The sequence below is a fragment of the Acaromyces ingoldii genome, assembly GCF_003144295.1.
Source record: "Acaromyces ingoldii strain MCA 4198 unplaced genomic scaffold FA10scaffold_5, whole genome shotgun sequence".
In the NCBI taxonomy this organism is placed as follows: domain Eukaryota; kingdom Fungi; phylum Basidiomycota; class Exobasidiomycetes; order Exobasidiales; family Cryptobasidiaceae; genus Acaromyces; species Acaromyces ingoldii.
This window is the reverse complement of record NW_020290251.1, coordinates 231776-257902: the sequence shown is the minus strand read 5'-3', so window position 1 is coordinate 257902 and position 26127 is coordinate 231776. Positions and strand designations below refer to the sequence as shown.

Sequence of the window (26127 nt, the reverse complement as noted above, 5' to 3'; positions counted from 1 at the left end):
GCGGTCAAGAAATTTATGAGACGCCCTCTTTCTCTTCCTCTCTCTTAGCTTCCGCTCTTTCGTGGGGGACTGGTGTGCGCTGCATTTCAGAGCCTATGATGGACATTGCATATCAATCATGCCGAGCTCGCCTGTCGCCAGGCTTGCGAGTGTTGGTGTCATTTTACAAAGTGAGAGTGTATGAATGGAGGAGCAAGGGCTTGTCGAGGAGCGAGGAACAGAGATCGTGCTCTACGCTTAGTTCTGAGGCTGGACAAGGACCTTGCGAGCACCAGTGCCGCGAACCTTGCGAGCAGGGGGCTGCTTGCGGCCCGAGGGGCGCTGGCTCTTGTGGATAGCCGAGGCACGGGCAACAGCAGCTGTAGAAGAGGCAGTGTGTGGATCAGCTGCCATTCGTCAAAGAATGCACCACATCATCCTCTCCCTTTCGGACGACTATCTCCACACGACACCTTTGACAACCAGTCTCTGGGCAGAGGTATCAAAGGAAGGCCAAAGCTAGGAGGAATGTCCCGCATGGTTTTGCTCTCGGCACCGGTAGCAGAGAAATATGAACCGGTGCCAGTAGTTGAACCCGCGATTCCATCTTGCACCACTTATACGCCCTGTCCATCCATGAGAAGCGCCATTGCACTCCTCGTCCGGAGGGTTCTAGCGCGTTGCGTCTCTGCCCCACCCTTCCCTCTCCCTGCCCTGTCTCCCCACAGCCCTTCCCAACATGTCCGTAACTCTTCTTCGACGTTCAGCTAAGACGATTGAGACTCACGCTTGAGGAGATCGCTCCTGTAGCCCGACTTGCCAATGACGTTGGCAACCACGCCGGCCGCACGACGGCTGCCGCCGCTCTTGATGACCTTGACGTTCCTGCTGCCCTTGATCTGGCCGGGGCTGACGTTCTGCTTCTTCGTCGAGAGAACGAAGCCCTTGCCGTCAGCGTTGGGCTGGATACCGACCGACTTGTCGTTAACGAGGCCAGAGTGCGTGTACGAGTGGATCGACGTCAGGTTGTGAGGCTCGCGAGAGAAGACGCGGCCGAGGCCCTTCTGCTTGACGATGTACGACGAGCTCTTGCTGTATTTCGCAGTTCTCACCAGGATCAGCCAACAGAGTCATCATGCGGGCACTATTGCCGACAACTCACCGAGTGAGCAGCCACTGGAGGTCCTGAGTAGACGACATCTTGATCTTGGGTTCTTGAAGAGGGTGATCGATGGTGATGGTGGACAATCGATGCCTTCTTCCTGGGCGGACTCGATTGCCATGTGGAACACCGCAGCAGATTCAAATTTTGACGCGTTTATTGTATTCAAAATACAAGTTTTATTTGTGTGATGGTGACGGTGACAATGACGGTGAAGCTTGACTGGTAGTCGTTGTTGAGTCTTGATAGTGTACAAAGGGTTGAATGTTCGGTGAATGGGAGGGAAAGGGAAACCTATGTCTCTGCAGGAGCAACGCCAGCGGCGCGGTACCACCTGACCAAACCGTCCTCGCTGCCCGTGACGAAAGCCGAAGCATCTCGAGCACTGGCACTCGCAGCAGTCATGCTGCTGCTCCCGTTCGTCACTGCTTGACGGGAAATTTCTGACGTGGCCTTCCATGCCAGAGCCCAAGGCGGTGAATCTTGGCTGATCGTGCACACACACGCTTTGGGTCTAGCTTTGAGGTCCCATATCCTGATCGTTCCGTCGAGGGAGCTATTCAATATGCCAATGAGCCATGTGTCATCCTCCCAGTGCTTCCGATAAGTCTCTCTCACCTGCTCGCCAAAAGCCTGCCATCGGCAGAGGGTTGAAGGTCGGTGATCCACGCCTTGTGGCTGTTGAGACTGCCAACGCTCCGACCAGTGGGTGAGCCGTCAATATTTCTGACATCATGGATAGTGATGATGCAGTCGTCGCCGCCAATGAAGAGGTTGTCGACAATTCTCGAGTTTCCACTGAAAGCAAGCGCTCGGATAGGCGCTGAATGATTGGCGAGCTTGAGGACAAGCTTATTTGTCGAGGTATCGAAAAGGTGCACTTGTCCTTTGTCGTCCCCGACCGCGAGCAACTGTCCATTTGCGCTCTGCCAACCGACGGTCAGTCTGCATCTACTTTAGATCGAAACGTGAAGGGGGAGGTGCTCACAAATGCAAGCTTCGTCCCAAAGGGACCATTGATCTGTCCTGATGGCTGGTTTGCCCTCGTACTAATTGGCGACGTCTGCATGCGAATGACCGGCTTCGCAAACCGGCTCCCGTCTTCATCTTCACAGGAGTAGACCGAGACGGCAGCCCAGGCACCTGTCGTTGCAAATTGCTGACCATTGGGATGTATAGCAGCGGTGAACGACTCTGGGGGAAGAGACAAGTGCCGTCAGGACAAAGAGAACAAGGCGGATCGCGCAACTCGCGTACCTAGACCCTTCTGCTTTGTCGAAGAGCCATCTCCCTGTGAATGCAAGATCTTGTTCTCGGAGAGTCCTGCTAGAGACGAAGTCTTGCCGATGAGCTTTAAAGTCGCAACGGCGTTCCGCTCCTCGACGTCATCGTCGTCCTTGACATTGCTGATGTCCCAGAGCGCCACGCTACCATCCACGCTCGAGCTCAAAAGCCTCTTCTGGTCTTGTGAGACGGATAAGGAGTTGATACCGACGATGTGCGGACTTGTAGGCTTCGAGCTGCCAGCGATTTGTTGTCCATTGGCGGCGTCCCTGGCGAGTCGGACTTGGTTAAGCACTCTGAATGCGCTGGAAGAACCGCACCCCAAGAAATTCAAGCAGCTCACCAAACTCGAATATCGCCTGCGAGTGAGCCTGTGACAACGACTCCATGCCTCGTCCAGCACGTTGTCAGCACGACATCCTCATGCGCTGTATGCGATGGGGAGCATGAGCACACATCAAGTGATTAAGTCATCTTCCCAGCACGCCTCACCGCTGTTGGAGTCAAAGTCCTGCAAGTATTGCAGCGACTGGCCATCAAAGAAGTATCAGCCGGCGAACAGATCCTAGCATCTAAACAGCCCAAGCAGGACGCTCACCATTGCTCGTCACTGAATGATCCCTAATCTTCTCAAGCAACCAACCGACCTCCACGGCGAGGCAAAAACAAATGCGAGCACGGACATTGCACAGGAAATAAAAAACGTGGCCACTTTCAACGCTACCGGCTTTCATCGACACGGGACCGGAAATGCCCTAACGCGGCTCATCGACACACAAAGTCTCTCTCAATCTCGGGGCCCCGTGCAACAAACCTTCTGCTCTTTTTGCAACCATCCTTGAGACCAGAGAAAACGACTTGCAACCATGTCGGCCCTTCAACAGATCATCCTGCACCCCTACCTCTCGCAGACGGTGAGTTGCCCGCCTGGAAGTGGTTGTGCGTTCGGATGGCGGCCTGACCCTGAACGCGTTCCTCGCTTTTTTTTTCCCGTGTAGCTGCGCTTCTGGAGCACGACTGTCGGTCGCGACAAGACGTACCGTTCGGTTCAGTACCTTGCTCGCTTCCTCGCATGGTACGAGTACCGCAAGGGCGCGACCAAGGAGACGGTTGCCCGCCTGACGAACCTCAAGAGCAGCTTGGCTCTTAGCCGAAAGCGTGAGTGGTCCGCCGTGCCCCTAGTGGTCTTACCTGTGCATCGAAGGCTGACCTGAGTCGTGCGCCTATTAACAGTCATGCGAGTCGGCAAGTTCTTGGAGCACCTCCAGGCTGCGCTCAAGGCGACGGCCATCCAGGACCCTTTCGTCTCGTACACGGCCATCGGCAGGCAGCTCGGCTATGGCTCCTACCTTGTCCTGGACACCCTCCAATGGGTGAGAAGATTCCTTATTACTCCTCTGTCTGCCTTCCTCTGGTTACTGACTCTTGTATTCCACCCAATCAGGTCCACGGCTCCAAGGCCTACCAGTTCTCGCCAGAGACGTACAAGAAGATCTCCAAGAATGCCGCCCGGTTCTGGCTCACCGGCCTGTCGTTCAGCCTGATCAGCGGCAGCTACAAGACCTACGTCCTGCGCCAGCGAGCGGCTGCTGCCCGCCGGCCCCGTGCCACGGCAGAGAAGGAGGCCGAGCGCAAGATCGAGGCACAGCAGATTGCCACGGAGCAGGCCGCCGTGCAGTTCCAGATGACGCAGGACGCCCTCGACTGGCTCATCCCCGCCACGGGCGCAGAGTTCCTCGACCTCGACGAGGGCGTCCTCGGCCTTGCTGGTCTCGCCACGTCGCTCATGGGCGCAAGGACCCAGTGGAGGGCTGTCAATGGGCCCGCCGCCGCCAAGAAGTAGATTTGTCATCTTGAAATTATTTCAATGTGGTCGTCGCATGGTAGTCTGCGGGAGCTTTGGCAAGAATAGACGACTATCTTTGGGTGTGCATGAGCCGAGAGGATTGTGCCGCTGTGTGGTTAAGATCTGTTGCTTTGCTAGTGGTATGAGTCTTATGGTACAGAATGGATGGTGTCAGAAGAGGAATCTGGTCAAATGGGCCGAGGCCTTTTCCTTGTTGAGCTGTTGTGCAGCGATGGCGGCGGCATCCGAGTTGTCAGTACTTTGCTCCAAGGTCAGAGCCTCAGCAGCTGTATTTGACGGTGTAGACGATGAGGTCCATGGTACTTGCGCCTTTACCCCTCCCATGTCCAGGTCCCGACAGTGGCGCAACAAGGCCGGCAGCTCTATCCGTCTCCTCCGTGCGCGCTGCTGGGTCCTGTCATCGGCGTTGGGTGCGGCTGCATTCAGAGCGGCCTCGTCCTCCTTGCGCCGCTCATCCTCAAGGGCCCTCAGCCGGATCTTGATCTGTGTCAATTCCGACTTGATGTCCGATGCCGAAGCAGACCCAACCGCCGCCGCCGTCGACGATGATGAAGAGAAAGACGCCAGACAGGCGACAAGGCCAAACGGAGGTGGCGCATAGGCCTGCGACGAGACGAGCTTCTTCATCGACGAAGGCGTCGCTCGTGACGAGCCATCCCCCGGTCCGTCCAGCAGCGAAGCAGCTGCGAGTCCTGCGGCGTCTGAAGGCGAGGCGGGCGTTGCGGGAGAGATGGGCGTGATGCCAGTGCTGGAGGAGCCACCGCTTGCGAGGGGAGCCGAGGAGGAAGCTGCCGTCATATAGAGGTCCAGGAACATGTGCACAACCTCTGCATTCCGGAAATTCTCATGAGCTACGAGATGGACCGGACCAGCGCGGCAGATGGAGAAGGGCATTACTCACCTTCGACATCTTCGATGTTGGCTCGAAGGGTCTCTTCCCATTCTCGCTCGACGCCGACGGGCTGGAAACAAGCAATGACCGAAGAAGAGGCACCGTGATGGGGAGAGATGAGAGCCGCGGTGTACAGACTGGCCAGCGCAATCGTCGATGGAGGGTAGCAGAGTGGCGCGTACGTGCGATGGCTGCATACAACGTAGATTGGGTCAGCAAAGAGCCAAAGGCATCGCGACTCAACAATGGGCCTCTCTTGACTCTCACCTGTCGGAGGCCACCTTCCATGCCAAGGAGGCAAAGTCCTTGTCCAGACTCCACCTCTTTGCAATCTTGAGCGTGAGCGACAGCGTCGCTCTGGGTCTCAAGTGCAGGTCAAAGGAGATGGACTGGAGGATTAAGGCTTCGAGGGCAACGATCCTCCTCCTCTCCTTCTCGAGCGCATTGGCATCGACGTCGCTCTCTGAGACGACACTGAGCGCGGCAAATGGTGGAGTCTGCGCCTTTCCGGCGCCAGTCTTTGATACAGACGCGCCGGAAGTAGATGCAGCAGCGGAGGCGGCAGCAACAGCAGCAGCAGCAGCAGCAGCAGCAGCAGCGGCCGCTGCAGGGGTCCTTGCGAGGTCTGGATAACGGAGCGCGTAGCTCGTCAGGATGATCTCTCGGCTCTTCTTTGGTGTGTCGTTGACCTTGGCAGCAACGACGAGGCAGGCAAGTGCCACCTCGTGCGTGACAAAGTCTGCCGGGTTCCAAAAGAGGTGAAAGCGGTGGTAGAGCAGCTGGGCGGTCGAGGCCGTTCGCTGGGGAAAGCCGGTGCGACCAGAGACGCTCTGGATGAGACCGCAGGCCTGCTGGCGGCGACGATCCCAGTGCGAGTCCGTGCGCGCGACGTGGACTTGCAGATGCTCGATCTCTCCTGGGGTGAAAAAGGGCGTCGCTTCGACGACCTTCATCGTCGTCGAGGCGCTGTTCCTCAGCCTTGTCTCGCAAAGTGGACGGACGACGGCGACAGGAAAATTGGAGAGCGGCGGGCGCATCCATTCTTCCTCCTGCAGAAAAACAAAGCTCGCTCCACTTTTTTTGCGAGAGCGCGCGTTCGAGTCTTCCTAACGAAGCCCAAGCTCAACTCGACTCGACACCTCGTCGGCGATGCGATGAACGGGCACGGACACAGAGATCACGTCCCGTCTTCACACTCATCAAGAGAAAGAGAGGTGAGGGAAGGAAAGAGGCGGTCGCACGGCAACTTTGCAGACTACTACAGCCGACGGCGCGATGCGGCCGAGGATCGGCGCGTCGGTGCGATTGCCGCATTCCTCGAGGCGAGACTCGAGCGGGGCAAGGCGTCCAGGATGCTTGATGTAGGCTGCAACTCGGGCGAAGTGACCCTTGGCCTCTCTCGGGCCCTATCGCCCGCCAAACGGCCGAACTATGTCCTGGGCGTCGATGTGGATGAGGTCCTCGTGAGGAACGCGAGAGCAAAAGCGACGAAGCTCACGGAGCACGGCAGCGGCGGTGGTGACGGCGTTGTCGACGAGGAGGAGACCAATCCTTACCTGGCACATCGGGCCGCGATTGTGGCAACAGAGCAACCGAGAAAGAGGCTAACGATCGATACGCCGCCCCCCGTGGTGCCTTCGAGAGCCGAGGACGCTCTGGAAGAACAGGAGACAGAGTTCAGGTTCTGCAACGTCGATTGGGTCTACAATGACCGTGCTGCAGACCAGCTCAGCTCGCAACGCGCGAGCAACATCGGCATTCGGAAGGCATCACCCGACAACGGCAGCAGCAGCAAGGCGTTTCCTGTCTATCACATCACGCAGGTCGCCCAATCCGACACGGCGAAATACGATGTCATCCTCGCGCTGTCCCTAACAAAGTGGATCCACATGCACACGCACGACGTCGGCCTACGCCGCTTCTTTGCGCGTCTCACAGCGTGCCTCACTCCCGGTGGCTTCCTGCTCCTCGAGCCACAGCCGTGGAAGTCGTATGAGCAGGCACGGCGCGAGGTCTCGACCGAGGTGCGCGTCAATGGAAGGACGCTCCAGCTCCGGCCCGAGGATTTCGACTGGCTGCTGTGCTGCGAGCTGGGGTTGCTAGGCCCGCATGTCCTTGCAAGACAGGGCCAGGCTGGCTTCTCGAGGGATCTGCTTGCCTACAGGAAGCCAAGCTCGGACGACGAGTGGGAGGTGGACCAGGCTAGGGTCAAGGAGCGCATAGAGACCTTGCTCAGGCTTCCTCGCTTCGACACGGAGACGAGACAAAATCCAGACGTGGACATGGCTTGGGTAGCGCGGGAACCCAAGCCAACCAAAAAAGCAGCATGACATCGGTCAAACGACGATGAAATCGGTGAAGAGCGCCAGTCTATTAACAACAAACATGTAATTGTAATTGTACGACAAGCATTGCAACAAGGCACATTTACAGCACAATGTCTTCGATGGCCTCCTTGTTCGTCCCAAGCTTTGGCAGTCGGATGTAGACGTCCATGCCATGCCTGTTCGATCGTGCGTGTGATATCAGTCATTTGCATCGTCGCCACAGAAGTGTCATATAGGCAACTCACCCATCGAGACTCCTGAGATTGAGCGAACCTCCGAAAAAGTCGGTGTAGATCTTTGTCATGGGCAGGCCCAGGCCCGTCTCAGACTTTGTCACGGCCGCCGCCGTCCCATCGTCACCTCTCGGCGCCCAGCTGGGCGTCGTGGATGGAGCCTGCAGCATCTGGGAGGCTCCCTTTAGCGGCTCAGAGCTAGACCGCCCCCTCCTCCTCTGATGGTGGTGTCGACTGACTTGCTCGGCGACTGTCCCTAATGGACAAGTGTCAGATGCAAAGCTTCCAATTTCTCGGATGAGCCGACACGTACCTTTGAACCTGCCCACATTCTTGAGCGCTTCTAGCTTGTCGCGGCTGTCAAGACCGGCCGAGTGTCGAGCATCGAGCGTAGCTCGCAACCCTTGCGTCAAAGCCTCCTTCTCTCTCCCGGGGCTCTCTTGGGTATAGTGCACGCCATCTTCCTCCGCGGTAGGAGAGTAGGAAGAAGAGGGTGACTCGATGAATGCCGCCGCACGTCTAAGCTCCTCTTCCTCGATCTCCAGGCGCCGCTTCACATTTGAAAAACTCGTCACGGCAGTGATGAGCGAGTCTCGCATGCCTGCGTTGCCGGCCTTTGCGCCCGCCACATTCGTCTTTGGATGTGCAGCCGGATGGACGAGGGTGTCCTCCGAAGGCGGGAAGCGCTTGCTGAAGAGGAAGTCATCTTTGAGATTGCTGTCCATCGTAGTGTCAGAGGTCCCGTCGCTCGCCATCGGTAATCCATGCTCATCCTCGTGCGAATGATCGTTGACAATCTCGTCGATGACCGTGGGCGACTCCCTCTTGTGCCTCCGTCCGCCATGCGAAGAGGAACGGCCCCTGCGCTGGCGAGAGAGCTTCGAGACGAGATCAGGCAAGCCGCCTCCGCAGTCGGAGATGCGAATGATGAGGTCTTCGTCCGGCGGTCCTTCCACAATGGTGACTCGGATACCTGGGGATGCAAATGCTGGTCAGCCATATGTCGGTCGAGGATGAAACAGAAGCCAGCGCCAGCTCACAAATGGTGTCGCGCATCGCCAGTGGCCGCCTCATGACGGCCATCATTGAGTTCTTGAGCAGCTCAAAGATGATGTACTCGAGATGCTCGGGGATGTATGCGAAACGGGCCTCGAGAGCACCGTCGACCACGACGTCTGGGATGACTGCTGCATCGCCTGTCCGTTGGCCACTTTCCACCTCGTGCTCAAACATTCTTCGGAGAAGATGGATGCCCTTGTTCACCACGCTCGACACCTTGAGATTGGTATAGATGATGCCAATGTGCTCGCCATCTCCGCCGGGCGAGGCAGCCGAACCCGAGGCAGCCGGCACAGGCTCGTTGAAGAAGTGAAAGGGGTCGTCGAGGGCATCTGAGAGGGCAATGTGCTGTTCGGCGAGCACCCTTCGAGCTGAAAATTAGGAGAGAGTCAGGAACCCAGAGTTCATCGATCTCGCTTGGGGATACGCACAGATTCTACTCCTGAGCATCCTCTCCATGAAGCCGTCCAGGGCTGCAGGCTCGAGGTGTTGCGATGACTCGACAATGCCGATTGTCAGCGAGGGGATGATGGTTAGGCTTTGAACGCGACTCTGTCAACTTCTGGTTCAGAAAAGAAGGCAAGCCTGCAGACTCACTGATCATCAAGAAGCCGCTTGAGAGTCGCACAGAACTGCTCGTTGTCCTCCATGGTTCGTATTGTGGGAATCTTTCGAAAACTGCACCATCGACGAGACGAGAGTGAGCGCAGTCCGCATCAGGACAGTTACAGACCACTTACGTCTCAAAAGCCGTCCAGTACTTTTCGTAGACAGACTCGAGGTTCTTGTTCGTCATGACGACGAAGGGTAGCGCTTGCAAGTCTCTAATCCGGTGTGCGATTCGCACGGCCAGCTCTTGTCGCACCTGTGAGGTCAAGAGGGCATGTCAGGAGCGAATTCAGAGTAGATTTTGGCAGAATGCTATCACCCACGTAGTTTGCGCTCTATCAGGGATAAGTGTAATGATGAGGGCGAGGAAGGCCGACCTGGTCAGTGCTGTTCCACCAGTTGGGTAAGCGCATGCTCACCTTGAGAATCTTCTCGCGATCCCTCCCCAGTGTCTTGCCGAAGAACACAAGCTGACGGAGTGTCATTCGTGTGGCTGGCTTGGCAGCATACTGCTCAAGAACCTTATTGAGATAGAAGTGCCTGCCCAGGTCCATGCTCTGCGACGAGACCGGCGTGGCGGCTCCATGGGAGCTGCTCCTGGTCGCGCTGGTCGAAATGCGCCTGCTCGAGAGCTGAGCAGGCACAGCAACGACAGCAGCGGCCCTAGCCGTCGAGAGCTTGTGGGCAGCCAGCGAAGCCGACAGCCTCCCGCTCGCTCTCATCGCTGATAGAAGGAGCAGTAACCAACAGCGAAGAGGATAAGGTTGTGGGAATCTTTTTGCCAAATTTACGGGACTCGGAAATTCGGCGGCCGTGGAGGGAGGTCGACGGCGAGAAATTTTTGGGCGGCTGACTGACTGACTGACTTGACGACAGACGGGCGGAGCTGTGCGGCAAAGAGCGCGAGGAATGCAGGGGCGCAAGAGGACACGGGACGATCCGAGTTCCTATCCAGAGAAGCACAATCACGAGCGAGGCCGTGATGAGAGCAAGCGGAAGCGAAAAAAGAAGAAAGGCGAGGCTCCCAGAGCAGAGGCAACGGCACCGGTGGAGGGAGGAGAAGAGGCCTGCAGACCAGCAGCAAAGACAAGCCTTTCGAGTCTTCCCGTCGAGGTAAGTGTCACACCAGACACCGAAGTTTCAACCCACTGACTAAGTCGATGACCCATCAGCTCATTCATGAGATCCATCTGTACGCAAAGAACCCTGCGTTGACCATTGTCAACCGCGGCTTCCACGCCATCTTTGCCTCTTGCCCGCCAAGGTACCGCGCAAAGTATCTCCTGGCCTGCTGGCATGAAGACTACTGCTATGGCTTCGAGCCGTACCCTGTCCGCGATCCGGCGCCACCGCACATGCCAAGGGAGCAGACAGATAAGAGGCCCCGGCCCGAACTCCGGTGGAACTCGCGCTTTCTTCCTGTGCTACCCACGGCCGACTTCCCTCACCCGCTTGCTCGGTCCTTCCAGCGTAGCGCCGACCACTTCGTGCTGGACTACTGCATGCGGTTCCCAATATGCGATGTCCGGGTGTTGGACGCAGCCGAGGACCTGATCCGGCATCGCGACGAGTTTGGCAACATTCGACTCACTACCGGCCTCTGGCGGCGTCGGCAAGACCAGCGCCTCTACTCATTTGACCAGCTCGCCAGCATTGGGGCGGTGGAAGAGGAGAGGCCTGGGACAGGCCAGCGTCTGATATGGACAATCCCCGACCATTTGAGCTGCAATGAATTGCCAAAGAGGCTGTTTCAAGGACTCGCATTGCCTACAACGGGCCCGACGGACGACACTTCGGCGCTCTCAATGCTGGATCCTATGCTCGTCCGGCATCTCAAGGCTTTCGGACCGGGTCCTTATCCACCGCCATCGAAGCTGATGCTTCTCCTGAGCCTCTTCGCCCAGCACGTGTCAACGACGGCCGAGAGCACCCTCTCGACGCTCCAGCTCGTCAACTCGTTTGAAGGCCTCCCTCTCGTTAAAGCCGTCTTTGCCCAGTCGCTCTTTCTCACCAACTTCCTCTTGGCCCTCGGCGCGGAGCCGTCGCGGAAAAGCAACCTGGCCTTGTATGTCGCCATTCGTGCCGGCTGGATCGAGGGTCTTCGGTCAATGGTGGAGCGCGACGAGGCAAAGATAGAGTCATGGAAGTCGGCTCTTGACGCCATCCACCTCTGGTTCCTCGAGAAGGAAGGATTCGGCGGTCAGCGTCGTGTGTGCAATGACGATGAACCTGTCGAGGCATGTACTACCCAGACAAGCAACGCAATACCTGATGAAAGCAGGGCCACAAGCAACATGGGCACAAGCACCAGCGCAAGCAGCAATAGCAACAAGAAAAGACGAAGACTGCTCGACCGAGCCAGGCTCGAGGAGAAGATGATATTCGAGGCGGTGCGATATGAAAAGTGGGACGTGGCCAACTGGATTCAGGGGAAAGGCATCGTCCCTGACATCGTCACCATCCGGCTTGTCGAGGCAAAGCTGGCCGACGGAAGAGGTCCTCCGTCGGCATCGGCTTCAGCTCCATCATCCACCTCTCGTCCTCGCTCAAAACCATCCTCCATGTCCGTCTCGCTCGGCCGCGACGACAGTAAACATACCAAGCCAAGGCCAAAGACGTCAGCGTCGCCGTCCTAGAGTAATCTCTCCTCTTCCTTCTGATAGTTTGTTTCTACTGCATCTGTAAACTACTTCATCATACATCCATCTGCTTCTGGAACTGTTGCACTCATTATGTTGAAGTGCGCCGCGCCATGCCCGCGGGCGACCTGCTTGCCAGTGTCTATCTTTGTCTTTGTGCATGGATTGCAGTGAACACGGCGATTTGAACACCGCTAACAGCCAGCAAGGGAGCTAGAGACCGTGGTGCGATTCTTCTTGGTCGACTTGACACCTGCTCCGGTGTCTTGACTAGGCCTAGTCAAGAAGACGGGCAGAGGGATGAGCAACTCAGAGTATTTTATCTGCACAGCAATCGTGGTACCGACATTGAAACACGCACTTTCGGCCGGAACATTGAGCGTCTGTGCTGCATTCAAACTCCGAGGCGACTCTGTGCCGGATTCGATCCGCTGCTGGCCACGCTGACGGACGTTCCAGAAAGGGTTACGGTCCGCTTCCTCTCATTCTCGTCATGACAGCAGTCACAATTACATGTGTGTCTACTTCCAGAGGTCGATGAACGCTTGCCCCGGCGGCGTCTTCACTGAGTGCTCTCGGATGAGGTCGAAAGCTGCACGCACCAGGCCTGCCCGGCCTTCTTGCTCCTCCATGTTCTTTCTTCTGACGCGCGCGCGCACCTTCAGATTTTGTGGCTTCGGTTTCAATTTCCCATGCAATAATCATTCTAGTCCCCCTCCCCTTCCCACTACTCCAGCTCCCTATGCCAAGTTTCCGAACAAATCGATTACAGGCATCGGCGTTGACAAGCCTCAGTGATCTTTTCCGCTCTCCTCCCATTGTTACAACCTTTCTTCCAGCTCTGGTTTTTTTTTTCTCTTCCAAACATCTGTCTCATTCTTTGCTCCACCACTTGCGACTACGGGGTGAGCCAGAGCACGCTTCGGCAATCGCGCCACTATTAATCTCTTCGGCCCCTCCCGCAAGCTCTCGCTCCACTTGGGTCAAAATTATCTTCGGAGAGCAGAAAAAAAGGAAAAAGAGGAGAGAACACCAAGTGGGAAAGTGAGATCGCCGGCGCTTTAGAACCGCTTCCCACTCAATCTCTCGAGCCCGCGTCGAACGATCTGCTCAGTCTTCCTCAAGACCGCTACTGGGACCTTTCAACTGCTTTTTTTGGCCCCCTTCGTAGTCGTCGTCGTCATTCGTCCGTAGGGATCGTCATAGACTTCCTTGCCCTGCTTTCTCTTCGGCTCAGCAGTCACGGCGCGTCGTGCTGTTGAAGTCGCGAAGAGAACGTAAAGAGAGCTGCGAAGCTGTCGTCGTCTCGCAAGAGGCCAGCATCCTCCGGCTCTGGCAATTCTACACCCAATCCATCCACCCCGACCTCATCGACACCCAGGCCGGTAGCTGGGGTAGCAGCTAGGCAGCGAGGCGCAGAAGCAGCGGGTACAAGGGCGGCGGCGGCGGCGGCGGGATTTCAGGAAGAGTCACTGGGTGCATCCACCTCGCAGACAAGACTCGGTGATCGCGGGGACCGGAAGCGGCAGGCTCAGGGCCAAGATCATCCCGAACCCCACCTCCATTCACCTCCGCGGCTCGATCGATCGAGCCCGGTCGAAGACGAGGGAGAGCGTATCTATCGTGACCCTGTTGGCGAGGCGTGGCAGCATCAGCAGGCGGCAGCTGGGCCCGCGAGAGAAAGCATTACCACATCTACAGCATCACAAGCAGATCCACATGCAATCGCAGCAAGCGTTGTTGTCCAACGCAGCGATGACGACGCAATAGAAATCGACGAACAACCAGTACCACCAGCTGCTCATCATAGCGACAATCGGCAACAGCCTGTCTTGGTGCCTCCCCAGACTCAATCGCACACCGTCTTTGCCTCTCCCATCGAGACAGTCTCGCCCTTTGCCGAACATTACCTTGCAGCGCAGGCCTTTGGCCTGCAGCACAGCCGAACGAGCGGGCCCGAAGGCAGCACCAGCACCAGCACCAGCCCGCAGCCGCCGCGAGAGCCTCTACAGCAGCAGCAGCCCAGGCCTCCTATCTTTCGCATTCCCGATCCTCCCATCCATCGTGCCAGCAGCGGTAGTGGCAGTGGCACCGGTAGTGCCAACGCTGGCTCATCGTCATCGAACAAGTCAGGAGCTTTTCAACCGACAACTCCCCACCACGGCGGCCTCGGTCCGTCGTCGTATACGCCTTCGCCCGGTGTCTCACCTGCGCCAGCGCTCCAGCAGCTCAATCAAGCCCCAGGCCAGCGGAGACAATTCACCGCCGGCCAACGCAGCTACGCGGATCCCCAAGCTAGTCGCTACAATCACTCTTCCGCTGCCATGATGGATCTCGACGAATCGCTTCGGGCGCTCTACTTTGCTCCTCTGCCTCTCGTCGTGCTCGACAGCAATCGCAACATCAAGATGATCAACCGGCCTGCCGAGTTGGTGAGTGTTGAGTTGAAGGCGTCTCTCTTATATCTGACTGCATTTACTGATCCGATCATATGCCATTGCCATGAATGCCAATAGGTGCTGGGTGTGGGCAGCGTCTCGGCTGCAGGTCATCGGCTCGACCGCTACGTTGCAATGTCATCACGAGAACAGTACTTGTTGGCCCTCGGCGAGGCGACGCAGTCGGCCGCCCAAAAGTCGGGCATGGGGGTGCCGGTCGGCACTCGGCTCGGCCTCAAGTCAAACGAAAATGATTCCGGAACGCTGATCGCAGACCTTTCCATCTCTGCGTGGTTCTCCACAGAGCAGCTCTTCACTTCCGGAGACGGCGATGGCCAAAGTGGCCAGAGAGACAAATCGATGGTCGATGCCAGTCCATCGTCGGGCGCTACCTCACCCATGTCGTCTCCGATGAACGATCGACGCGACAGCGGAAGCATAAGCAGCAGCATCAGTCAGCATCAGCGCCAAAATTCAACCGTACCCCTGCTTCACGAGGCCTACTTTACCATCTCCATTGCACCGGTGCAGAGCGCTCGGCGGGCGAGTCCGACCGACGGCCTTACCGAATTGCTCAAGGAAAGCAGCTTCCACTCCGTCGACGCAGCCCTTCTGGCCCTCAGCAAAGACGGTACAAACATCATACGGAACAAGGCCTGCGAAGATGTCCTGTCAAGATTCGCGCGCGTAGAACCCAAAAAGGAGGCCAAGCAGCCCAAGCCCGGTCAAGAGGATTTTGACGAGGGGGAGTCAAGCATTGATCTCAGCTGGATCAACGACGCGATGTCTTGCTTTGATGAGAATTTCCAACAGCCTCTTCCCGAAACAGAATTTCCCATCTACCGGGCTGCCGTGTTGGGCCAGATTGTCAAACCTCTCCGCATCGGCGTCATTGGGCGAGATACTGGCGAGCGGTTCATTTTGCAAGTCGAGGCTAAGCCAATGCGCGACAACCAAGGCTACGGCGAGCACATTGGCGGAATTGCCACCATTCGAGACGTGACGACGGAGCGCAGGGAGAGACAGGCTGAAGTGGCCGAGCAGTCTGACATCTTCTTCAGGCAGACCTGCGACGCTATGCCCCAACTCGTCTGGGTCACCTCGCCCACAGGCTACCACGAGTGGTACAGCAAGGCGTGGTACGACTACACGGGCTCGACGCCGGAATCCTCGCACGGAGTCGGCTGGGCTGGCCATTTCCACGAGGAAGACATGCCCGAGGCGTCAAAGCGATGGAGCCACTCGCTGCGCACAGGCGACCTGTACGAGGTTGCCTACCGGTGCCGACGCTACGATGGCGCCTGGCGCTGGCACCTCGGTAGAGCACTCCCGATGCGTGACGCCGAGGGAAAGATTGCGAAGTGGTTTGGCACCTGTACCGACATCCATGACCAGGTTGAGGCGCTGGCAGCAAGCCGGCAGGCCCAGTCACAGCTCGAGAGTGTCATCAATCACGCCGCCATGACGCTGTGGGCAGTGGATCGCGAGGGCACGATCACAGTGGCTGAGGGTCCTGGTGTGCGGCAGCTAAAGCTCATGGGCCCAGGGACGCCGGCAGGATCCGAAAAGGAGACGAGCTTCGCTGCGGGCATGGGTCTCCGAGGCGGCGACGACCGGGAGCGAGGAGGCTCCGAAAGTGGATTCGGGGGCCGAAACAGCAACAGCAACAGCAACAGTAACAGTAACAGCAACAGCCGCAAGAGCATGATTGGTCGCTCCATCTACCAGGTCTGGGACCTGAACACCGACATTCGCATCTCGATGCAAAAGGCCCTCGACGGCGAGACTGTCGTCGAAGAGATGGAGGTCGACGGAAGATGGTTCCGAACCTCGTACACGCCCCTGCGAAGCCATGTTCCCGATTTCCTGAATGACAGTGATGCAAAGGCCGTCGAGGAGGGCGACATCATCGGTGTCGTGGGCGCCTCCTTGGACATCACCGAGCGCAAACGAGCACAGGAGCAGATGGAGCAGTCGCTCCTCGAAAAGACGAGGGCGTTGGCGGCCGAGGGTGCGGCCCGGGAAGCCAGCCGGCTCAAGTCGGAGTTCCTCGCAAACATGTCGCACGAAATCAGGACGCCCATTGCTGGTGTTATTGGGCTCTCGGAGCTCCTCCTGGACGAGCGGGGCCTGACACCGCAGCAGCGAGATTATGCAGAGACTATCCAGCGGTCGGCAGAGGGCCTCCTGACCGTCATCAATGATGTTCTTGACTTTTCGAAGGTCGAGATCGGCAAGCTCGATGTGGAGCGGGCTCCATTCAATCTCGAGGTTCTGCTCCGAGACGCCAAGAGGGTGAGAAGAGCATCTGTCCTGTCCCCACGATCCAAGCGCTAACCTATGACTCTGTTGAATAAGATGCTGAGCTTTGCGACGCAGAAGAAGGGCCTCGACTTCCGCGACTCGGTGGATCTCAAGTTCAAGGGCCAGCTCATCGGTGATGCGGGTCGCCTTCGACAGGTCATCACCAACCTACTTACCAATGCCATCAAGTTCACGGCTCTAGGCTACATCAGCCTTGAGGTGCTGGAGCTCCAAGAGACACCAGAGACGCTCGCTGTTCGTTTCGACGTGCGCGATACCGGCTGCGGCATCAGCCCCGACACGCTTGCTCGCCTCTTCCAGCCCTTCTCGCAGGCCGATCCATCGACGGCCAGACGTTTTGGGGGTACAGGTCTGGGCTTGAGCATCTCCAAGAATCTCGTCGAGCTCATGAATGGTCAAATCGGTCTCGACTCCGTCGAAGGCCAGGGCTCGCATGCCTGGTTCATCATTCCCTTTACCAAGGCGGCAAAGACGGGACAATGGCAAGCGTCGGGCGCTTCCTTGGCCGACTCAGCTGTGGTGGGAGGCGGCATGCCGAATACAGAATCTACAACGCTGGCAAGGCCGCGAAAGGACATTTGGATCCTGGTGGCCGAGGACAACATCGTGAATGCGCAAATTGCGTCGAAGAATCTCAAGAGGATGGGATTCAGCTGCCGGACCGCCGAGAATGGTCTCATTGCCCTTGACGAGCTGCACAAGCACCCGTATGACGCTGTCTTGATGGACTGTCAAATGCCAGAATGCGACGGGTACGAGGCAACGAGAAGGATCAGGAAGTCGCTCAATCCAGACATTCGTATTTTGCCTGTCATTGCACTGACGGCTTCTGCAATCAAGGGCGACCGGGAACGAGCGTTAGATGCCGGCATGGTCGATTACCTGGCCAAGCCAGTCAAGAGACCGGCATTGGAGGCCACACTGTGCAAGTGGCTCTTTGATCAGGATGCAAGACAGAGTCTTGGCAAGTTCTTCGCTGCACCCACGGCGACACCCCTCAATGCACCGGCGCTCTATGGTGCCAGGACCTGGAGCACCCCGCCTTTGGCATCGCACAGCTCGGTAGGGACGTCGACAGCAACGGCCAAAGAGTATCCCTTCCCACAGCTAAGCAATGCTGAAGGAATCTCGCCAGGGGCTGTTACTCAAACATTTAGCAGTGTCCAGCAGCCTCAGCTCGGCGTCGCTCCACCGGTATCAAGCTCGGATTCTGGCGTGCCGGACCCTCCGGCGTCCCTCTCGTCGCCTTCATCGGAAACGCAGAAGCCCAATGTGCCGGATTCCAGCGGTCTTGGCAAGGCCATTGCCTGGCCGCCGTCGCAGGAGTCCATATCTAAGCTTCGAAGAGGTACGAACAGCGATGCACTGGGCGCAGCCGCGGCGCTCCTCGCGACGCGCCGGTCCTCTGCAGAGGAGATTGCGAGGAATATTCGACCGTCAATCAACCCCAGAAGCAAATCGCACGGCTACCATGTTCACTATACGGACGATACAAAGGGTGTACTGAGCAGTGCCGAGGGTAGCTCGTCGTCGACTGCGACCATGTCGTCAGTGCAGTCGGTGGGAGCGGCAGGCGGAGAAGCTGGTGGACCGCCCCCAATCATGAGGAGGAGTAGCAGGGAGCAGGGGGGCATGGGCAGGGATCTCGATGGGGAGCTGCTGAACGCAACGCTCTCAGAGCCGAGTCTACACGCCGCACTCGCAGACGATGCAGAAGATTCGAGAGCCGGGCAGGCGGTAGACGCAGAGACACAGGCAGGCAAGGACGAGGACGTGGTCCTGTCGCCGCCTTCTTGAGGAACAAAAAGGAAAAAGGTTTTCTTACATTTAGATCTAGTACTGCTACAGCTTGTGTTTGGTTCATGTGATTGCGTTCTCACTGTCTTGTTTTCATTTGTCTTTGTGGTTTTGGCTTGTTCAATGCGATGCAAGCGCTACCCTAACAATCTTGGCTTGGTATTGGCAGGAGTGGAGAGAGAACAAAGGACTTTTTGCACGATCACACAGGAATGAAAGTTCTGGTGAGGCATCAAGTTTGCCTATTGCATAGAAGGGCACAAAATATACAGTCGAAAGCTACGAGCGGATGCGATCGAGAGGGAATCTGGGAAGCGAAGAAGGACGAAGGACGAGTCTAACAATCTTTTTTTCTATACTCGTGCTTTTGCTTTATTGCTTTTGATAGTTATAGTAGTCTCCACAGGGGAGTGTCGAAGTTACACCTTCTTCTCAGCCTCTTCGACAGGGGAGGCACGCGCGGTGGCATTCTGGTCAGCGGCGCCATCGCTGTCTGAGGACGTCTCGTCTGGGAGAATGGTGCCCTTTTCGGCGCGCTTGTGCACATTCTGCGCACTCGCGTCTGCCCGAGGCTTGCCAGTAAGAAGGGCAAGGAGGGTGTGGCGGCCCTCGATCGGCGGCATGAAGGTGACGATGAGGAGCGTGGCAAAGAGCCAGATGATGCTGACAACGATCCATCCACGGAAGAAGGGCTTGCTGAACGTCGTGTAGGCGCCGTACTGGCCGAAGGGGACGAGGACCCAAACAGCGAGGAAGAAAAAGATACCCAGGCCAAACGCCCACTTGGACATGCGAGCCATGTACGATTCTTGTTCAGGCGTGAAAGTGTCAACGAACCGGTTCTCCTTCTCTTCTTGCACGCTCGAGGCGTCGTCGTCGCTGATAAGCTTGATCGAGTTGAAGCGCTCCCAAGAGAAGGGCTCGCTGGGGAAGATGAGCGAGATAGCGGGAGAAAGAATCGCCGGCACAGCAAACGAGGTGATGTTGCCCCACATGCAGGGGATCAAGGCGCCAGTGGTCGTGACGTTGATGACCCCGTCACCGTAGTACCACGCCGTCGAGATCCAAACAGCGATACCAGCGGCCAGTCCGATGAGGGGCGAAAGGATGGCGGCAGCCTTGGTCTGACGGTTCCAGAGAACGGTGAGGGAAATGGTCACCATGCCAGGGCAGGTGATCACTCCGAGGAAGTACAGAGTCCAGGTCAGCGAAAGACCGGCGTAGTAAAGGGCGGTGCTGACGGCGGCAGCCACGAGAGCGAAGCTGACGCAGGCGGCGCGCGAGACCCAGATGATCTGCTTTTCCGTTGCTTTGGGGTGCAGGTAGGTGTGGAAGAGATCAGAGCTGACAATTGAGGAAACGGCCACGATTTGAGCCGAGCTCGTGCTGGTGACGGCCATAAAGATGACGATGACAACAGCAACGGCGCCTGCCGATCCGTTGACAGCCAAGGCGGAGTAGGGAAGGACAAGGCCGTTGTTTGACTCGCTCATCGTGAGCATGCGTCCGTGAACAGGCCAGGACGGTGCCTGCGAGGCTCCCAGACCGATGCCGACGCAGCCCATGACTGTTCCAAGAGCCCAAGGAATGCCGAAGTAGAGGACGCCTCCGAGAATGTAGCCGGGTGCGGCAGCGGTGATGTCGGCGCTGAAGGCCTTTTGCCAGTAGCTGCTGTCGAGAAGGACGAGGCCAAAGTTACCTGCAGAAAAGAATTTTTGTAAGTTTTTCTTTGCTGTAACTCAAGCAGGAGGTCAGAGCAAACTCACCGAGGGTGTGCAGAGTGCCAAAGGCGATTGCATTTTGGCTCGACATGGTCAAGTAAGAGCCGTTGTGGTTGCCCTCAACGGGGTTCATGATGCCGGCAGCCTCGACCATGCGCCAGAGGTTGTCGACGCCGCCGACAGCTTCGCTTGTGAGCGCCTTCAGGATCAGGTAGACGCAGATGATGAGCAATGCGACGGTATGGAGGTAGTCGGTGATGAAGGTCGCGCGAAGGCCGCCAGTGATGGTGTAGAGGCACACGCCAACGGGAAGCAAGAAGATGGCGGCCACAGTGTTCATACCAGTCAGAGCAGCAATAGCGGCTGAAGCTCCAAGGAACATGTTGACACTGGCGATGATGTTGGTCGCAATGCACAGGACGGCGTAGACCGCGTGAGCAAAGACACCGTAGCGAGCCTTGACGACCTCGAGGACAGTGTGCGCGTGGGGCACCCTGCGCTTGCTCTGGATGGCAATGAGGGCAAAGAAGCAGATCTGAACGAGACATCCAGCTGCAAACCAGTAGGCGCCGGCCACGCCGTAGTTGTAGGTGATTTGCGAACTTGACAGGAGCGCAGTCGACCAAGCCCAACTGGAGATGACGGCTGTAGCAGTAAGACCGGTGCCAATCTTGCGGCCGGCCACGGCAAACGTCTCAAAGTGACGGTTGTTCTCGCCAGTCGACCGCTTGAGAATTTCGGTGATGCCCATCATACCGGCAGCAAAGGCCAAGCCGAAGCCGACGGTGACACCATAGCCCCATCCTTGGCTGAGGGGCGGGGGAATGCCTTGCGATGGATCCATCTTGCAACGACAGGAATTGACGAAAAGGGGAGACAGTGGGAGGGGGAATCTGAGAATCTTTGGCGAATATTGGAGAAGGGAGCAGGATATATACCGGTCGCTATCATCATATCACCGTGCACTAGCTCACTCTCTGTAGCAGTCCTTCGATCTCGGATGCCGAAACCCAGGAAATCTTGGGAGGATCTTCTGCCATTTACCTGAATCAGCGTACAAGGCTGCCGGCTCTAACTAGTGGTGGGGCACCAGAGCCAGAGCAGCGAAGCCCGAGCGTGTCATATTTCTGCTTTACGAGTACGGTTGAAACGCGAGCAGAAGGAGAATAAGCGGATTCAGTAGGCAAGGTTGGCAATAATGTCGTGCTTGACAGCTCCATTCGACGCCATCAGCCTCGAGCACGTAATTCTTTTTTTTCGACGTATCTTCCTCCACGTGTGGAGCACTGCTGCTCCGCCCCCACTGTCCTCACGGGTTGGCCGTTGAAGGAGCCAATGAAAAAAGAGATTGAAGCGCTGGCGTGATCATTGCAGCGTCTCTTGTCGTCACCAGCTTGATTATCTAGAGTAGTTCAGTCCCCGACACACAGAGCAGAGGATCGATCAGCCAACCATGCCATGACCCTCGGACCCGACCTAGCTCTACCTTGCTGCCGTGCAAGGAGCGCGCCTGATCAAGAAGTCTTCTCTTCGTAATAATGCATGTCAATTGCATCCAGTGGCACAGCTTGTGAACAAGAAGGCGGCATGTGGCTGCAGCATCCCTCCTCAAAACGCGGCAATCACCCTCCAAACATGGTCCCGCTCGAGGAAGCAGCAAGCCAGGCAAGAATCAAAAAACAAAAAGTAAAAAAAAATAGATGCCCCCAGGCCGACTCGAACGACCGACCTTGTCATTGGTCCTATCTCTTCCCTATGAGGGAGGCGTAGTATTACTAGTGACACGCGCTACCGGACTACGCCATAGGGGCAGATGTATTATTTTGAAATTTTGAGGCAACTATGACCATGACTCGCAGACTCACGCGAAATGTGACAATTCGCATGGTCTAGTCGGATCGCCTGAAAGCAGCTCGTAAGGAATCGCTAGCGCAGGATAAAATTTCCCAAACCTTCAGTCTTTCTTGGGCATCCTTTTGTTCCTTAATGTGCAGTACTGCCTGAACCTCTGGCCTGATTGAAAGATCGAAAGAGAAACGCCTGTGGCATAGTGGTAGTGTCCTTATCTCGCGAATCCTTATCAGCGGGGTAAAAGATTTCTTCTTGCTGCTGCCGTCGGAGGCCAGGAACAAAATCGGGGATGATGGGACATTGCTGCTCTCTTGACCACCACGCAGGCCCTACCTGACAAGGATGAGCGCCTTCACACGCTTTCGCGACAAGCTGAGGGTCGAGGGCTCTGCGGCAGACGGCGCATCGCACGCGGCCGCCTTCCTCACGAACCGTGACCTGAATCCAGTTGAGCCGAGTCGAAGGACATGGACAGCAAAGTCGTTTGCCTTCTTTTGGATCAGCGATGGTGTCAATCTGTCGACGGCAGTCATTGTTAGCTCTTATGTCCTCGATGGCCTGGCCTGGTGGCAGGTCTGGCTCGCTGTGTGGGTGGGTTACATCCTTACTACATTTGTCGTCATCTGCTCCGGTCGCATCGGTGCCGTCTACCACATCGGCTTTCCAGTCGTGATGCGAGCAAGCTTTGGTATTGTGAGTTTGTCGCACACATCCCCTCTCGTTGCCCTTATTCATCTCGTCTTGGCCCTACGCAGTGGGGCAGCATCTGGCCAATTATCAATCGTGTGGCAACAGCGACACTCTGGACCTCGTACCAGTCTTACCTCGGCGGAAAGTGTATCGAGCTCCTCCTTCGCAGTCTCGCTCCGCAGTTCAATAACCTGCCCAACCACCTGCCAGCGTCTTCGGGAACGACGACCAAAGACTTCCTCTGCTTCTTCCTCTTCTGGCTCGCCATGATCCCTGCCGCTGCCACAAGGCCAGAGAACATTCGCCACCTCTTCACCGTGAAGGCGATCATCGTGCCTGCAGCTTACGTCGCATTCTTCGCCTGGTCGATTCACGATGCAAACGGGCTGGGTCCCATCGTCCATCAGCCGGCTACGCTCCATGGCTCAGTTCTCGGCTGGACTTGGGTTTCGGCCGTGATGGGCCAGCTGTCCAACTTTGTCACCTTGATGCTCAACATGCCTGGTGAGCTCTATTTCACGCTTATCTTCGTCGAGCCCTTCTCACCGTTAGATGCTATCTCTAGACTTTTCCCGCCTCGCTCGCCACCCAAGAGACACATTTTGGTCCCAACTCCTCGCGATCCCACTCACTTTCGCCATCACGTCCTTCATCGGCCTCGTCATTGCCTCTTCCTCGACCGTCATCTTTGGGAAAGCGGTCCTGAATCCACTCGACCTCCTGTCGTTACGCCTGGATCGCGCGCCGTACGATGCAGGCACACGCGCCGGCGTTTTTTTCATCTCGACGTCGTTTGCCCTCGGCCAGATCGGCACCAACATTGCTGCAAACGTCCTCAGCGCAGGGTCTGACTTGACAGCCCTGCTCCCGCGCTATATGACCATCCGGCGAGGCGGTGAGTATACGTCCCACACATCTTCGTCCTTTGGCATTCTTTGCTCATATTCTGTACCACATAGGCCTCTTGAGCGTCGCAATTGCCCTGTGCATCTGTCCCTGGAAGTTTGCAGGCGAGAACTCGAGGTGGGTTGCCCTGGGTATAAGGTATCATTGGACGAGCTGCTGACCGACCCCGGACACGATCAGCTTCTCGACGTACCTGTCTGCCTACAGCGTCCTTCTCGCGCCGTTCATCGGTGTTCAGCTCTGCGACTACTACATCATCCGCCGTGGCTTCTTCAGTGTCCCCTCGCTCTACACGCTTTCTTCCGACGGAGACTATCGATATTGGAAGGGCGTGCACTGGCGGGCCTACGCCGCCTATTTGGGAGGCCTCGCCATCAATATCACCGGCTTCGCAGGTGCCGTCGGCGCAAACGTCAGCACCGCCGCGCAGAGAATCTACACGCTCGCTCCGCTGACGGGCTCCATTGTCGCTGCGCTCGTCTACTTCGCCTGCTGCTACATCCGACCGCGGCCAGTGGGCTTCGTCGATGTGGGCAACAAGGTGTGGCGCGAGCCAAAGGAAGGATACGAGGCGCCAGACTGGAGCAGGCCGACGGCTGGCGAGACATCGGCTGGTGCGTCACAAGACGGCCAGCTCAAGTCGTCATCGGGAGAAGGAGACGACTTCGAAAAGACAACGACGGGCCAGGACAAGATGTCGGTAGAGGCCGTAGCGTATTGATTCGAGGACCTAGCTCTCTTTTACTACTTCACCACTGTATCATTCCATCTACGACGAGATCGCATCTCAGTCGACAATGTAAATATCATTATAGAGAAAGATAAGGAGAGCCGTACATGTTTCAGTCCCGCACAAGCAGAGAAGAAGGAGCAAAATTCGGCCTGCATCATCAATACGGACTAGAAGCTCTTCGCCTTGCCATCGGGTCCAAGGTACTGTTTGTGGCAAAGTCAGATCGAGCAAGCGAACAGTGATCACGCCCAGATCTCACCTTCGAGTAGGTGTCGAGGAAGGCCTTTTTGGCGTCCTTTTCGATAACATCACCATGGCAGGGGATGATCCTCTCAAAGTCCCACGCGGCCACGGCCTCTGCGTCCTTTGCAAACTGGGTCCTGCGCTCCTGCGTCGAGCCGCCATTTGGCAGGTTGGGGACGGCTTGAGCTCCGCCAGCCATCCAGAGGAAGTTGGCGTGGAGCGCTGTGCCAGGTGCCAGCATGGGCGACAACATGCCGACAAAGGGGACCCATGAGGACGGCTTGCCGCCGGGCGTATTCTTGTACTGGGTTGCACGGGGGCCGCTCAGTCTACACTGACAATTGCGGCTCAGCGCTGCATTCTCCACTCACCTGCTCCTTGGCGGGCAAATTCATGAGCAAGTCGGCCTCGATGAGTGTCTGTAGGCAAATAAGTCAGGTTAAGCAAGTCCGCGGAGAGAGAGACCGCTTGCAGAGCTGACCTTGCTGTCCTTGTGGAAAAAGGCGACGTCTCGGTTCTTAAACGTCGAAAAGTAGCGAGCCTCAATCTGTGTGTTGTCCTGTTAGATAGCGAAGCAGGAGCTCTGACATCTTTCTCCAGCTTACCTCCTCCTCATAGCCGTACTTTGTTCCTTCGGGGTCCTTGCCGTAGGCTTCGCCTTCGGAGTCAGCATCACGCCACTTTAGACGGGGTGCCCTTCTTGACTCACCTCCGTCCCACTTGACATCGGTCCTCTTCTCCGGAAGACCCTCGACGCCGATCACCTTGGCCTCTGGGTATGCCTTGGCGTAGTCGGACACGTAGAGGTGGTGGACCTGATCGGCTGCGACGATGTACTGGTGGATGTCGTGTGCCACTCCGTTCAGCATTACTTATGACTTTCTCGGACTCAAATGCATTCAATCTTCTTCTCACCCTGGTCGAGCGACGATTCATTCCCGTCAGCATGTGTCGCCTGCATAAGGAGGAAGCCAGCTACTCACTTGACAGATCCCATCTCCTCGAGCTTCTTGCGAGTATCGTCGTCCAGGGGCGTGCTGGCCAGGAGCCACACGCCGCCCTTGCCGTCGGCGCCACGGAGCTTGACGGCCGTGCTACGGCCTCCGATGGGCACCACTCCGCCCCTGGCAAAGGGCCGGCTGAAGGTGGCGATGGAGTCGGTGACGCTGCGGACCACTGTTGAGTTCGACATGGCTGACGATGACGGTTTGCGGGAGTCAGGATTTGCAAGCGGATGGTGATTGCAACCTTTCGTTCAAATTGTGGAGGGTCGAGAAAAAAAGGGAAAAAATAAAAAGGAAGAAGACGACGGCATTCACATAATCCGATAACCCGAAAAAGAGCAAAGAGCAGCACATCATCATTTGACGTT

General features: G+C 57.0%; 11 protein-coding genes across 11 annotated transcripts; 5 read left to right on the top strand and 6 right to left on the bottom strand.

Moving 5' to 3' along the window:
• Positions 1–91: 91 nt before the first annotated feature.
• FA10DRAFT_268352 (ribosomal protein L28e) lies at positions 92–1224 on the bottom strand. The gene is made up of 3 exons (XM_025522291.1): positions 1142–1224; positions 767–1071; positions 92–359 (listed from the first exon to the last, which is right to left on the bottom strand). Exons 1-3 carry the CDS (start codon positions 1177–1179, stop codon positions 238–240), a joined length of 465 nt encoding a protein of 154 aa, XP_025375330.1. The 5' UTR covers positions 1180–1224; the 3' UTR covers positions 92–237.
• Positions 1225–1291: 67 nt separating this feature from the next.
• FA10DRAFT_268350 (WD40 repeat-like protein) lies at positions 1292–3073 on the bottom strand. Its single transcript, XM_025522290.1, has 7 exons — positions 3024–3073; positions 2918–2954; positions 2769–2853; positions 2399–2694; positions 2130–2335; positions 1760–2067; positions 1292–1697 (listed from the first exon to the last, which is right to left on the bottom strand). The coding sequence occupies exons 1-7, from the start codon at positions 3024–3026 to the stop codon at positions 1436–1438; spliced, it is 1197 nt and encodes a 398-aa protein (XP_025375329.1). The 5' UTR covers positions 3027–3073; the 3' UTR covers positions 1292–1435.
• A 150-nt stretch (positions 3074–3223) lies between these two features.
• Positions 3224–4452, top strand: FA10DRAFT_275849 (peroxisomal biogenesis factor 11). Its single transcript, XM_025523290.1, has 4 exons — positions 3224–3339; positions 3424–3583; positions 3659–3798; positions 3870–4452. Exons 1-4 carry the CDS (start codon positions 3292–3294, stop codon positions 4266–4268), a joined length of 747 nt encoding a protein of 248 aa, XP_025375328.1. The 5' UTR covers positions 3224–3291; the 3' UTR covers positions 4269–4452.
• Positions 4325–6205, bottom strand: FA10DRAFT_155322 (cyclin-like protein). Its single transcript, XM_025518123.1, has 3 exons — positions 5452–6205; positions 5194–5375; positions 4325–5119 (listed from the first exon to the last, which is right to left on the bottom strand). Exons 1-3 carry the CDS (start codon positions 6135–6137, stop codon positions 4443–4445), a joined length of 1545 nt encoding a protein of 514 aa, XP_025375327.1. The 5' UTR covers positions 6138–6205; the 3' UTR covers positions 4325–4442.
• An 82-nt stretch (positions 6206–6287) lies between these two features.
• Positions 6288–7633, top strand: FA10DRAFT_155297 (Bin3-domain-containing protein). The gene has a single exon (XM_025518122.1). It carries the CDS (start codon positions 6339–6341, stop codon positions 7512–7514), a length of 1176 nt encoding a protein of 391 aa, XP_025375326.1. The 5' UTR covers positions 6288–6338; the 3' UTR covers positions 7515–7633.
• On the bottom strand, positions 7572–10150 carry FA10DRAFT_243453 (hypothetical protein). Its single transcript, XM_025519308.1, has 9 exons — positions 9832–10150; positions 9736–9747; positions 9544–9668; positions 9401–9481; positions 9235–9341; positions 8785–9174; positions 8058–8717; positions 7757–8000; positions 7572–7687 (listed from the first exon to the last, which is right to left on the bottom strand). Exons 1-9 carry the CDS (start codon positions 10132–10134, stop codon positions 7612–7614), a joined length of 1998 nt encoding a protein of 665 aa, XP_025375325.1. The 5' UTR covers positions 10135–10150; the 3' UTR covers positions 7572–7611.
• Positions 10151–10277: 127 nt separating this feature from the next.
• FA10DRAFT_268347 (hypothetical protein) lies at positions 10278–12135 on the top strand. Its single transcript, XM_025522289.1, has 2 exons — positions 10278–10525; positions 10585–12135. Exons 1-2 carry the CDS (start codon positions 10322–10324, stop codon positions 12046–12048), a joined length of 1668 nt encoding a protein of 555 aa, XP_025375324.1. The 5' UTR covers positions 10278–10321; the 3' UTR covers positions 12049–12135.
• Positions 12136–13770: 1635 nt separating this feature from the next.
• On the top strand, positions 13771–18611 carry FA10DRAFT_275847 (hypothetical protein; the record flags this gene model as incomplete). The annotated part of the gene is made up of 5 exons (XM_025523289.1): positions 13771–13793; positions 13994–14483; positions 14568–16784; positions 16848–17737; positions 17768–18611. 5 exons carry the CDS (start codon positions 13771–13773, stop codon positions 18609–18611), a joined length of 4464 nt encoding a protein of 1487 aa, XP_025375323.1.
• Positions 18612–19030: 419 nt separating this feature from the next.
• FA10DRAFT_232784 (hypothetical protein) lies at positions 19031–21176 on the bottom strand (the record flags this gene model as incomplete). Its single annotated transcript, XM_025518921.1, has 2 exons — positions 19031–20310; positions 20378–21176. The coding sequence occupies 2 exons, from the start codon at positions 21174–21176 to the stop codon at positions 19031–19033; spliced, it is 2079 nt and encodes a 692-aa protein (XP_025375322.1).
• A 1250-nt stretch (positions 21177–22426) lies between these two features.
• On the top strand, positions 22427–24545 carry FA10DRAFT_303119 (putative uracil permease). The gene is made up of 5 exons (XM_025525204.1): positions 22427–22876; positions 22939–23377; positions 23439–23768; positions 23833–23896; positions 23960–24545. The coding sequence occupies exons 1-5, from the start codon at positions 22526–22528 to the stop codon at positions 24498–24500; spliced, it is 1725 nt and encodes a 574-aa protein (XP_025375321.1). The 5' UTR covers positions 22427–22525; the 3' UTR covers positions 24501–24545.
• Positions 24546–24679: 134 nt separating this feature from the next.
• Positions 24680–25947, bottom strand: FA10DRAFT_287678 (hypothetical protein; the record flags this gene model as incomplete). The annotated part of the gene is made up of 8 exons (XM_025524160.1): positions 24680–24715; positions 24772–25059; positions 25127–25174; positions 25237–25302; positions 25361–25407; positions 25465–25591; positions 25671–25710; positions 25739–25947. 8 exons carry the CDS (start codon positions 25945–25947, stop codon positions 24680–24682), a joined length of 861 nt encoding a protein of 286 aa, XP_025375320.1.
• Positions 25948–26127: the final 180 nt, after the last annotated feature.

What these genes read in the sequence shown, in the direction of transcription:
- FA10DRAFT_155297 (XM_025518122.1), top strand. Translation starts at nt 6,339, where the DNA reads ATGAACGGGCACGGACACAGAGATCACGTCCCGTCTTCACACTCATCA.
- FA10DRAFT_155322 (XM_025518123.1), bottom strand. Translation starts at nt 6,137, where the DNA reads ATGAAGGTCGTCGAAGCGACGCCCTTTTTCACCCCAGGAGAGATCGAG. An exon ending in TGGAAGGTGGCCTCCGACAG is followed by an intron (nt 5,376 to 5,451) that starts GTGAGAGTCAAG and finishes CGTTGTATGCAG; the next exon opens with CCATCGCACGTACGCGCCAC. An exon ending in CAACATCGAAGATGTCGAAG is followed by an intron (nt 5,120 to 5,193) that starts GTGAGTAATGCC and finishes TCCGGAATGCAG; the next exon opens with AGGTTGTGCACATGTTCCTG.
- FA10DRAFT_243453 (XM_025519308.1), bottom strand. Translation starts at nt 10,134, where the DNA reads ATGAGAGCGAGCGGGAGGCTGTCGGCTTCGCTGGCTGCCCACAAGCTC. An exon ending in TACTGGACGGCTTTTGAGAC is followed by an intron (nt 9,482 to 9,543) that starts GTAAGTGGTCTG and finishes TCGATGGTGCAG; the next exon opens with TTTTCGAAAGATTCCCACAA. An exon ending in AATCTCAGGAGTCTCGATGG is followed by an intron (nt 7,688 to 7,756) that starts GTGAGTTGCCTA and finishes ACGATCGAACAG; the next exon opens with GCATGGCATGGACGTCTACA.
- FA10DRAFT_303119 (XM_025525204.1), top strand. Translation starts at nt 22,526, where the DNA reads ATGAGCGCCTTCACACGCTTTCGCGACAAGCTGAGGGTCGAGGGCTCT. An exon ending in TATGACCATCCGGCGAGGCG is followed by an intron (nt 23,769 to 23,832) that starts GTGAGTATACGT and finishes TGTACCACATAG; the next exon opens with GCCTCTTGAGCGTCGCAATT. An exon ending in TTTGCAGGCGAGAACTCGAG is followed by an intron (nt 23,897 to 23,959) that starts GTGGGTTGCCCT and finishes GGACACGATCAG; the next exon opens with CTTCTCGACGTACCTGTCTG.
- FA10DRAFT_268347 (XM_025522289.1), top strand. Translation starts at nt 10,322, where the DNA reads ATGCAGGGGCGCAAGAGGACACGGGACGATCCGAGTTCCTATCCAGAG. An exon ending in TTTCGAGTCTTCCCGTCGAG is followed by an intron (nt 10,526 to 10,584) that starts GTAAGTGTCACA and finishes ATGACCCATCAG; the next exon opens with CTCATTCATGAGATCCATCT.
- FA10DRAFT_268352 (XM_025522291.1), bottom strand. Translation starts at nt 1,179, where the DNA reads ATGTCGTCTACTCAGGACCTCCAGTGGCTGCTCACTCG. An exon ending in CTCCAGTGGCTGCTCACTCG is followed by an intron (nt 1,072 to 1,141) that starts GTGAGTTGTCGG and finishes TGCGAAATACAG; the next exon opens with CAAGAGCTCGTCGTACATCG. An exon ending in CAGGAGCGATCTCCTCAAGC is followed by an intron (nt 360 to 766) that starts GTGAGTCTCAAT and finishes CCTCTTCTACAG; the next exon opens with CTGCTGTTGCCCGTGCCTCG.
- FA10DRAFT_268350 (XM_025522290.1), bottom strand. An exon ending in GACAAAGCAGAAGGGTCTAG is followed by an intron (nt 2,336 to 2,398) that starts GTACGCGAGTTG and finishes CTCTTCCCCCAG; the next exon opens with AGTCGTTCACCGCTGCTATA. An exon ending in TTGGGACGAAGCTTGCATTT is followed by an intron (nt 2,068 to 2,129) that starts GTGAGCACCTCC and finishes GTCGGTTGGCAG; the next exon opens with AGCGCAAATGGACAGTTGCT.
- FA10DRAFT_275849 (XM_025523290.1), top strand. Translation starts at nt 3,292, where the DNA reads ATGTCGGCCCTTCAACAGATCATCCTGCACCCCTACCTCTCGCAGACG. An exon ending in CTTGGCTCTTAGCCGAAAGC is followed by an intron (nt 3,584 to 3,658) that starts GTGAGTGGTCCG and finishes GCCTATTAACAG; the next exon opens with TCATGCGAGTCGGCAAGTTC. An exon ending in TCCTGGACACCCTCCAATGG is followed by an intron (nt 3,799 to 3,869) that starts GTGAGAAGATTC and finishes CCACCCAATCAG; the next exon opens with GTCCACGGCTCCAAGGCCTA.